At 38.3% G+C, this 12,079-nt stretch overlaps 1 protein-coding gene across 1 annotated transcript in view; it reads left to right on the top strand.

The window, feature by feature from the left end:
* The first annotated feature begins 2,425 nt into the window (after window positions 1-2,425).
* The window catches only part of trpc3 (transient receptor potential cation channel, subfamily C, member 3), a 69,731-nt gene continuing 60,077 nt past the window's right edge, over window positions 2,426-12,079 (top strand). Inside the window, exon 1 of the mRNA XM_063000549.1 lies at window positions 2,426-2,586. Coding sequence (XP_062856619.1) covers window positions 2,426-2,586 — 161 coding nt within the window. The remainder of the gene's footprint in view (window positions 2,587-12,079) is intronic.

The following is a 12,079-nucleotide window of genomic DNA, read 5'->3' as shown; positions in this document are numbered from 1 at the left end:
TTTCTCAGTAAATGTATTTCTAATGGGACTATTGACATGAAATTTTCACCAGATGTTGGTAACAACCCAAGTAATCCACACATATAAAGCAGTCAAGACAAATAAGTCCAAAAATTAAGTTATGTGTAATAAAGTGAAATGACACAGGGAAAAAGTATTGAACACATGAAGAAAAGGAGGTGCAAAAAGGCATGGAAAGCTAAAACACCAGCTGAAATCTGTCAGTATTTAGAAAGCAATCCTGCCCCTATCAGTGCAAATTAATATCAGCTGGTTTAGTCCTAATTGATGGCCTACAAAAAGGTTTCTTATTACCAAGGTGTCACACAAGAAGCATCTCGTGATGGGTAAAAGCAAAGAGCTCTCTCAAGACCTTCGCAACCTTATTGTTGCAAAACATACTGATGGTATTGGTTACAGACGTATTTCTAAACTTCTGAATGTTCCAGTGAGCACCGTTGGGGTCATTATCCGAAAGTGGAAAGAACATCATTTCACCATAAACCGGCCACGACCAGGTGCTCCTCACAAGATTTCTGACAGAGGAGTCCAAAGAATAATCAGAAGAGTTGTCCAAGAGCCAAGGACCACTCGCGGAGAGCTTCAGAAAGACCTGGAATTAGCAGGTACAGTTGTTTCAAAGAAAAGTATAAGTAATGCACTCAACCGCCATGGCCTTTATGCACGCTCACCGTGCAAGACTCCATTTCTGAAGAAAAAGCATGTTGAAGCTCGTTTAAAGTTTGCTGCACAACATTTGGACAAGCCTATAAAATACTGGGAGAATATAGTCTGGTCAGATGAGACCAAAATTGAACTCTTTGGATGTCATAGCACACACCATGTTTGGAGGAGAAAAGGCACTGCACATCACCCCAAAAACACCATACCAACAGTGAAGTTTGGAGGTGGGAACATCATGGTGTGGGGCTGTTTCTCAGCATATGGTACTGGTTGACTTCATGTAATTGAAGAAAGGATGAATGGAGAAATGTACCGAGACATTCTTGATAAGAATCTGCTGCCATCTACCAGGATGCTGAAGATGAAACGAGGGTGGACATTTCAGCAAGACAATGATCCCAAACATACAGCCAAGGAAACTCTCAAGTGGTTTCAGAGAAAGAAAATAAAGCTGCTAGAATGGCCCAGTCAATCACCCGACTTCAATCCAATTGAAAATCTATGGAAAGAACTGAAAATCGGAGTTCATAGAAGAGGCCCCCGGGACCTTCATGATCTGAAGACAGTTTGTGTGGAAGAATGGGCCAAAATCACACCTGAACAATGCATGCGACTAGTTTCTCCATACAGAAGGCGTCTTAAAGCTGTCATTACCAACAAAGGCTTTTCTACTAAATATTAAATAAATTTCAGTAAGCGTGTTCAATACTTTTTCCCTGTGTCATTTACCTTTATTACACATGACTTAATTTTTGGACTTATTTGTTTTGACTGCTTTATATGTGTGGATTACTTGGGTTGTTACCAACATCTGGTGAAAATTTCATGTCAATAGTCCCATCAGAAATATATTTACTGAGAAAAATGTTGATGTGTTCAATACTTATTTTCCCCGCTGTAGGTGGTGGATCATTCTCAGCACTGCAGTCACACTGACATGGTGGTGGTGTGTTAGTGTGTGTTGTGCTGGTATGAGTAGATCAGACACAGCAGCACTGCTGGAGTTTTTAAACACCTCACTGTCACTGCTGGACTGACAATAGTCCACCAACCAAATATATCCAGCAAACAGCGCCCCGTGGGCAGCGTCCTGTGACCACTGATGAAGGTCTAGAAAATGACCAACTCAAACAGCAGCAATAGATGAGTGATTGTCTCTGCCTTTACATCTACAAGGTGGACCGTAGGAGTGTCTAATAGAGTGGACAGTGAGTGGACACTGAGTGGACACGCGCTACTGTGTCTGATCCACTCATACCAGCACAACACACACTAACACACCACCACCATGTCAGTGTCACTGCAGTGCTGAGAATCATCCACCACCTAAATAATACCTGCTCTGTGGTGGTCCTGTGGGGGTCCTGACCATTGAAGAACAGCATGAAAGGAGGCTAACAAAGCATGCAGAGAAACGGATGGACTACAGTCAGTAATTGTAGAACTACATAGTGCTTCTATATGGTAAGTGGAGCTGATAAAATGGACAGTGAGTGTAGAAACAAGGAGGTGGTTTTATTGTTATGGCTGATCGGTGCAGGTTAGAAAGACATAGGGGTGTGTAAAATAAACGAATACATTTATGAATTCATCACTGCTGTAGTTTGAAGAACAGATCTGGGTTCTCGGTACCACTGCAGTTGAGCTACAGCTCAGCTCAGCTCAGTGATGTGATCAGTGCATCTCCATCCGCTGATGTGAGGAGAAGCAGCGCTGCTCTCACCACACACTCTCCGCCTGCATGTCCTCCAAAAGCAAACTGTCCAGGTACGAGAAGCGGCTTTCAGTATCGGAGGAGGAAGATGAGCAGTGCTCGAAAGAGGAGAACGGCGGTGTGGATGCACGTTACCTGAAGTCAGTGAAGGGAAGCAGAGAGCCTTCGCGCTACCACCAATATAACATGTGAGTACTAATAATAATTACTCCAGCTATACTCGAGTAATGCTGCTGCTTCCAGTGAACCGGTGCATGACTGATTATGCGGGGTTTTAGTGGAATTAGGTGATTTATTATGAACCACAAATATAAAACGTACACCTGTATAAGTGACTGCTATTCATTATTAGTGTTATTATTATGGTTGTTATTATTATTATTATGGAATGACATGCGTGATTTTGAGATAAAAGTTGTAGAATTACATACAAATTACACATACACCGCTAATTTTGACTTTTGCAACCTTATGTATATAGTTAAAAAGTAGAAACACTTATAGTGGTTGTAACAACGTTGTTTTAAACGTTAACATCCCAAAACAATCTATTCTTAAGTGTAACATGAATTTAAATTAAAACCTTAATATCCGTTTTGATACGTGACGTGTGATTATTAATTTGTGACGTGTGATTATTAATATGTGACGTGTGATTATTAATGTGACGTGTGATTATTAATTTCTGACCTTTGATTATTAATTTGACGTTTGGCAAACATAAAAAGTATATATATTTTTGTAATAATTGTGCTCATAATAAAAACTATGGTCACAAGTATTTTTTAACAAAACAAACTGATCTAAAAGAGAATATTGTAGTGTGGGCGTTCCTACTCACCTAATTAGCTAGCATATCTTTTATTACTTACTTAGCTAACGTACACTGATTAGCCATAACATTAAAACCACCTTAACCCTTTGATGCACAACCTGGGTCAAAAGTGACCCAACTGAGTTTTTATTTTCTATATATTTGCAATAAATTAATTTTGTCATTCAAGCTTCCATGAATTCCTCAATCAACTTGTTTTTGATCATCACAAATCCTTATTTCAGTTTTATATTTTTTGCTTTTTTAATAAAAATCATTTTTGTATCACTACCCTTCTAATGCACAACATGGGTCAAAAATGACCCTTATGTATTTACTATGGAATTTGACAGGAACTACTGACATTTGTAAGTGTTTGTAGTCAAAAACATATTTACTGATCTTTTGAAAGACAACCAAAGATTAGGCTCTTGAATCTTGAATATGTCCAATACTATTTGCTTGCTAGCTGTTTACATATTCTAGTATAGATAGCTTTTATTAGCTAAGACAGTAAATGCATGAATAACTGAATAATGTGCATATGAAAATATTCTTGAATGGATGAATATGGGTCAGTTTCCACCCATGTTGTGCATTAGAAGGGGTTTGCTTAGCTTGTGCATCAAAGGGTTAAACGTCATATACATCCCAAAACTATCTCCTTCTTAAGCTTAACATTATTTGAATTAAAAATATGTGACGTGTGATTATTAATATGTGACATGTGATTATTAATATGTGACGTGTGATTATTATTTGTGACGTGTGATTATTAATCCTGATGTGTGATTATTAATATGTGACGTGTGATTATTAATTCGTGACGTGTGAGTATTAATTTGTGGTGTTTGATTACTAATTTGTGACGTTTGATTACTAATTTCTGACGTTGTATTATTTATTTGTGACATTTGATTGTTAATTTCTAATGTTCGATTATTAATTTGTGATGTTTGATTATTAATTTGTGGCGTTTGATTACTAATTTGTGACGTTTGATTATTAATTTCTGATGTTTGATTATTTATTTGTGACATTTGATTATTAATTTCTAATGTTCGAATTTGTGACATTTGATTATTAATTTGTGACATTTGATTATCCATTGGTGACGTTTGATTATTCATTTGTAACAAGTGATTATTAATTTTTGACGTGTGAGTATTAATTTGTGACGTGTGAGTATTAATTTGTGACAATTGATTATTAATTTCCAACGTGTGAGTATTCATTTGTGACATGTGAGTATTAATTTATGATGTGTAATTATTCATTTGTGACGTTTGATTATTAATATGTGACAAGATTATTAATTTGTGATGTTTGATTATTAATTTGTGACAGGTGATTACTAATTTGTGACGTTTGATTATTAATTTGTGACGTTTGATTATTAATTTGTGATGTTTAATTATTAATTTGTGACGTGTGAGTATTAATTTTTGAAGTGTTAATATTAATTTCTGACGTGTTATTATTAATTTCTGACGTGTGATTATTATTTGTAACGTTTGATTATTAATTTGTGACATTTTATTAATATGTGGCGTGTGATTATTAATTTCTGACGTTTGATTATTAATTTGTGACGTGTGATTACTAATTTGTGACATTTGATTATTAATTTGTGACGTTTGATTATTAATTTGTGATGTTTGATTATTAATTTGTGATGTGTGAGTATTAATATGTGAAGTGTTATTATTAATTTCAGATGTGATTATTAATTTCTGCCATGTGATTATTAATTTGTGATGTTTGATTATTAATTTGTGCCATGTGATTATTAATTTGTGACGTTTGATTATGAATTTGTAACCTGTGATTATTAATTTGTGACGTTTGATTATTAATTTGTGATGTGTTATTATTAATTTGTGATGTGTGATTATTAATTTGTGACGTTTGATTATTAATTCGTGACCTGTGAGTATTAATTAGTGAAGTGTGAGTATTAATTTGTGATGTGTGATTATTAATTTGTGACATTTTATTATTAATTTGTGACATTTGATTATTAATTTGTGACGTGTGATTATTAATTTCTGGCGTGTGATTATTACTATGTGACGTTAGGCAAACAAAGTAAAAGTATTGTTTTTGTAATAATTGTGCTCATAATAAAAACTATCGTGACAAGTATTATTAACAAAGCAAATGCATCTCAAAGAAAATATTGTATTGTTGACGTTGATCTGTACCACTGCATTCTGTGCACTGCAGAAAGGGAGTGCTAAAGTGGATGTATGCTGCCTTCTTTACTTAAGCCATGCTTACACTGTGACTTTATGCGCTCCTATAAGATCATTACTTGATTGTCACCTGCAGAACTATTCAATCTCCTTAACTTAATTACCTTATAATGTTAATGTGTACGGGCTGTTAGGGATCTTTCTGTGTGGAGTTTGCATGTTCTCTGTGGGTTTGCTTCGGGAGCTCCGGTTTCCTCCCACAGTCCAAAGAGATGCAAGTGAGGTTAATTGGAGACACAAAATTGTCCATGACTGTGTTTGACATTAAACTTGTGAACAGATGAATCTTGTGTAACGAGTAATTACCGTTTCTATCATTAATGTAAACAAAGAGTGTAAAACATGAAGTTAAAATCCTAATAAATAAATAGTGTATAGAACTGAACATATACTATATATACAAGTTTCTCAGTAATTTTGTTAACATAAGCTGACATCACGGAAAGCACAGGGGCTCGGTGGGTAGGTCTCATAGTGACGATTCCCACGTGGAGTGGTCCGGGTCCTTTTTGTGTGGTGGTGGTAAAACAGACAGTAAATAAATAAAGCTGCGATCATTTTATGTTTAATTGTGCATTATTATTCAACCCCTATCTCTAGTACTTGGTGGAAGATCCTTTGCCATGATAACCACCAATGTGTGCTTTTCCTAAGTGCTAACAAGCTTATGACACATCTCTTGTGGAATCCTTACCCGTTCTTCTCATGCAAAAGCATCTAGTTCATTGAGGTTTGATTGATTTTGGGCTACAACTGGTTTCTTTAAATCCCACATTTACATTTTCAGCATTTAGCAGATGTCTTTATCCAAAGTAACTTACAGTGCAGTTACAGTATACAGTCTGAGCAATTGAGGGTTAAGGGCCTTGCTCAAGGGCCCAACAGCATCAACCTGCCAGTGGTGGGCCTTGAACCAGTGACCTTCTGATTACTAGTCCAGTACCTTAACCACTAGGCTACAGGTTGCCTCAAAGATTTTCTGTGGTATTTATATCTGAAGACTCAAATAGGCCACTCCAGAACATTCCAGCTCTGATTCCTTAACCAAGCTTTGGTTGACTTGGAAGTGTGCTTGGGATCAGTGTCTTGCAAGAAAGTCCAATTATCACCAAGGTTCAGTTTCACCACAGAAGGCATAATATTCCTTCCTAAAATGCTTTAATATTTCTGTGAATCCATGATGCCATTTATACACTCAAGATTGCAAGTTCCAGCAGCAGAAAATCATCTCCATATCAATCTCTGACCCATTGCAATGCTTGATCATGGGGTTTGTGTCGGTGTCCTTGACATAATATACTACGTGTCACTGAATCTGATCCAGTACTTACTCACTTCTTTAGTATTCTGAGCCAGTAACAAATAAGTGCATCCTTATAATGAACTATTCATGTGTGATGTCTTGTAGGCAAATCCATAATCAGAATCCAATAAATAGGCATGAGTAATGCATCATAAAGTAAATAAACAAATGAACAGTAACAAGACATAGAAAAAGGCACAACAAAGATAATTAGGAATGCTTTGTATGCAGCCCCGGTTCTGGACTGCTTTGCTTGGGGGGGCAAAGACACAATTTGGGGGGGCAATGCCCCCCTCAGCCCCCCCTAGCCCCGGTTCTGGACTGCTTTGCTTGGGGGGGCAAAGACCCAATTTGGGGGGGCAATGCCCCCCTCAGCCCCCCCCCTAGCGCCGGCCCTGTTTGTATGCATACAGAAATCATAATGGGTATATACACCGATTAGCCATAACATTAAAACCACCTCCTTGTTTCTACACTCACTGTCCATTTTATCAGCTTCACTTACCGTATAGAAGCACTTTGTAGTTCTACAATTACTGGCTGTAGTCCATCTGTTTTTTCAGCATGCTTTGTTAGCCCCCTTCTTCAATGGTCAGGACCACCACAGAGCAGGTATTATTTATGTGGTGGATGATTCTCAGCACTGCAGTGACACTGATATGGTGGTGGTGTGTTAATGTGTGTTGTGCTGGTATAAGTGGATCAGACACAGCAGCGCTGATGGAGTTTTTAAACAACGTGTTCACTCACTGTCCACTCTATTAGACTCGCTCACTGTCTTAACCGCTTATCCAATTAGGGTCGCGGGGAGCCTATCCAAGCTTTTCAATGGGCGCAAGGCACACAGTAACACCCTGGATTGGGCGCCAGTCCATCGCAGGGCAGACACACACACCCATTCACCTATAGGGCAATTCAGTGTCTCCAATTAACTTGACTGCATGTTTTTGGACTGTGGGAGGAAACCGGAGCTCCCGGAGGAAACCCACACCTTCTTGCTGTGAGGCGACAGTGCTAACCACTGAGCCACCGTGACGCCCTATATCAAAAGATTATTTGATTATTATTTGATTATAAGATTATTAGCCTTGCCTGGAAACAGCCTTTTCTGTCATTAGACCATAAACATAAGCATGTGTCTGGAGTTTGCTACATTTTACTGGGACTCTGACTGGACAAATTAGTTGAGATGGTAAAAATGTTCAGGGTGAGTTTGGAGTAAAAAGTAAAAACTACACTGAACAGAACATGATGCCCATTGTTAAGTATGGTGGAGATTCTGTTGTATTTTAAAGCCTTGCCATGGAAACCTTTTTAAGGTACGTGGCATCATGTACTCCATGAAATCTTATCTTATCTATGGTAGAGATTCATTCATTATGCTTACTCTATTTCATTATGGTGTCGTCGTGCGTAACTCCATGAATCGGTTCATTTGTTAAAGAGAATCAGTCGTGGTCAAGGCCTTAATAAACAGCTATATAAACCAATCAGAGCTTCCGAATTCGTAGACGTACTCGGTATATCGAATATGGCCATTTTTAACATTGTGTAAAAAGTAATATCGAATATATTGATATTTGCGATATACCGCCCAGACCTACTTGGAAGTTGGCAAATCTATATTAATGGACAGGGTTTTGGAATGGAATGCCCAACAAGCTCATGTTTCCAAATATTTTTGGCTATATGACGTATCTAAAAAAGCCTGAATAAATTACATGATTTAAAAAGTCTTTTCTTTTCTTTTTATTGTCTTGCCTACATTTGTCTTACCCACATTGTGTAAGATGCCTTAGTATTTGGAGAAAAGGTCTAACTGGCCCTTTAACTAAATAACTGCCATCAGTCTGGCTCTAACTATTGAAGCAGTTTAGAACCAGCAATGATGCATATGAATTTAATTATAATAATCCTCATGTTTCATGAGACTCATGTTTCTGATTGGCATGTTATTTAATAGTAATGCATTCATGATCATTGCATTCATAATTTGAGCGGGTCATTCTGTTCTGGAACCAAATTGAACAGGCTTGCCCTGATTTTCTACACATATTATCATTTGAAGGAGCAGAGGAGCAAGAGTGGATGTGCTGTGTTTCAACATTAAACCCATATAAATTTAAACATACAATATATACTTGTTTCTACACACGCTGTCCATTTTATCAGCTCCACTTACCATATAGGAGCACTTTGTAGTTCTACAATCACTGACTGTAGTCCATCAATTTCTCTACATACTTTTTGTAGCCTGCTTTCACCCTGTTTTTCAATGGTCGGGACCCCCACAGGACCACTACAGAGTAGGTATTATTTAGGTGGTGGATCATAGTGGTGGTGTGTTAGTGTGTTTTGTGCTGGTATGAGTGGATCAGACACAGCAGCGCTGCTGGAGTTTTAAAATACACTCACTGCCCACTCTATTAGACACTCCTACCTAGTTGGTCCACCTTATAGATGTAAAGTCAGAGACGATCGCTCATCTATTGCTGCTGTTTGAATTGGTCATCTTCTAGACCTTCATCAGTGGTCACAGGACGCTGCCCACGGGGTGCTGTTGGCTGGATATTTTTGGTTGGTGGACTATTCTCAGTCCAGCAGTGACAGTGAGTTTAAAAACTCCATCAGCACTGCTGTGTCTTATCCACTCATACCAGCACAACACACACTAACACACCACCACCATGTCAGTGTCACTGCAGTGCTGAGAATGATCCACTACCCAAATAATACCTACTCTGTGGTGGTCCTGGGAGAGTCCTGACCATTGAAGAACAGGGTGAAATGGGGCTAACAAAGTATGTAGAGAAACAGATGGACTACAGTCAGTAATTGTAGAACTACAAAGTGCTTTTATATGGTAAGTGGAGCTGATAAAATGGACAGTGAGTGTACAAACAAGGAGGTGGTTTTAATGTTATGGCTGATCAGTGTACTGTACATTACATATATATCACTATATGGCCAACTTGTTGAATTTCCCATTTCAAGAAAATCTTAATAAAATAGAATGAAAATAGAATCAGCTATAACAGCCACTTTTGTGAGAAAGCTTCTCTATTCCCACTATGTCTGTGGGAATGTGTGCCCATTTAGTCAAAATAGGTCACTGGAGTTTCCTTAAAATAAGCTATTCCTCATATAGACCTTGCTTTGTGTCAGTCTTTTACATGGCTGTTTGAGGACTTCAAGCAGCTTTGCTTTGTTTGATGTGACCATCTTCGTGAACACATTAAATAGGTTTACAATGGGGTAAAGATCTGGAGATTGGCTGGCTAAGACCTGGTCTTAATTTGGTGGTCCTCCATCCACACCTTGATTGACCTGGTCCTCTGACTTTGGGAAGAAACATTGTCAGGGCAAAGAGAAGCATGTTTTCTTTCAGGATAATCTTGCACGTGACTTGATTTATTGTCTTTCACAAAGTCAAAACTGCCCAAATCCAGCTTGGTTGAAACACCTCCATCTCATCACTAATCCTTTACCAAATTTCAAAAAAGGTATGGTATACTATGGCTTGTATGGCTTTCCAGGTATTCGTCTATTAACAGTTAGGCTATATGATCCAGTCCTTATGATCTTTGGTGAACCTTAGCCTGGCTCTTCTTTGCATCTCATTGATGACAGGCTTTTCTATAGCTTTCTATGATTAACCCTGCTTTTGCCTGTTTTGAACCATCTGAGCCTTGAACTTTACCCCCACTGCCGTTTGCCATTCTTTCGTGTCATTTGATGTCACCCTAAGGTTATTAGTCGACATTTAATTACGTTTGCTGTCATTCTGCCCATTAGAATCATTGTCGCCTTCTGCTAGTCTGTTGTTTTGTTGTCCCTAATGTCTGCTGCCATTTTTAAAATGTTAAGGATGGAAACAACCCGATACTCACTGTATTTCTTTTTGAGTGAATCCAGAAACCCTTCTATTTATTTATGCTATCTAATACTTACAGAAATAGTGTCATTTATTTATGGCATGTTACGTTAGCCGACTCAGAAGGACATTACAATCTCGTACCAATAGACTGAGGAACAGATAGAGTCATGGCCTCTATCATGCACATTTCTGCTCAACTAAAGAGCTGAAGAAAAACACACATACACCGATCAGCCATAACATTGAAACCACCTCCTTGTTTCTACACTCACTGTCCATTTTATTAGCTCCATTTACCATATAGAAGCACTTTGTAGTTCTACAATTACTGACTGTAGTCCATCTGTTTCTCTGCATGCTTTGTTAGCCCCCTTTCATGCTGTTCTTTGATGGTCAGGACTCTCCCAGGACCACTACAGAGCAGGTATTATTTGGGTGGTGGATCATTTTCAGCACTGCAGTGACACTGACATGGTGGTGGTGTGTTAGTGTGTGTTGTGCTGGTATAAGTGGATAAGACACAGCAGCGCTGATGAAGTTTTTAAACACCTCACTGTCTCTGCTGGACTGAGAATAGTCCACCAACCAAAAATATCCAGCCAACAGCACCCCATGGGCAGCGTCCTGTGACCACTGATGAAGGTCTAGAAGATGACCAACTCAAACAGTAGCAATAGATGAGCGATCGTCTCTGACTTTACATCTACAAGGTGGACCAACTAGGTAGGCGTGTCTAATAGAGTGGACAGTGAGTGGGCACGGTATTTAAAAACTTCAAAAACTCCAGTAGTGCTGCTGTGTCTTACCCACTCATACCAGCACAACACACACTAACACACCACCACCATGTCAGTGACACTGCAGTGCTGAGAATGATCCATCACCCAAAAAATACCTGCTCTGTAGTGGTCCTGGGAGAGTCCTGACCATTGAAGAACAGCATGAAAGGGGGCTAACAAAGCATGCAGAAAAACAGATGGACTACAGTCAGTAACTGTAGAACTACAAAGTGCTTCTATATGGTAAGTGGAGCTGATAAAATGGACAGTGAGTGTAGAAACAAGGAGGTGGTTTTAATGTTATGGCTGATCATATGACATGTACATGTATAAATGCATGTACCCACTCGCACTTTTAGTGACTGTCAGCATCTACCTATTTATTAATATTCATAACACAACCTTCTGTAAATATGTAATTTTATTCTGATGTGGATTTGTGTTTGCAATTGCACAGTTTTACTTTAACCTATTATTTCCATCACTGCTACTTGTAACCAGGACATCTATAGGAGAGATATTTCTGAGTCATGTATTATAATGCTTACCAGAAAACACTTTAAATCACTGCTCTCATAAGCTGTGAACTGATTAAAAGTGCCATCGTTTTCTATATTTGCTTTGCAAAGCAATCTTGCTAAAATGTTGGTCAT

Source organism: Trichomycterus rosablanca, chromosome 1, assembly GCF_030014385.1.
Source record: "Trichomycterus rosablanca isolate fTriRos1 chromosome 1, fTriRos1.hap1, whole genome shotgun sequence".
Lineage (NCBI taxonomy): Eukaryota > Metazoa > Chordata > Actinopteri > Siluriformes > Trichomycteridae > Trichomycterus > Trichomycterus rosablanca.
This window is presented reverse-complemented; position numbering and strand designations above follow the sequence as displayed.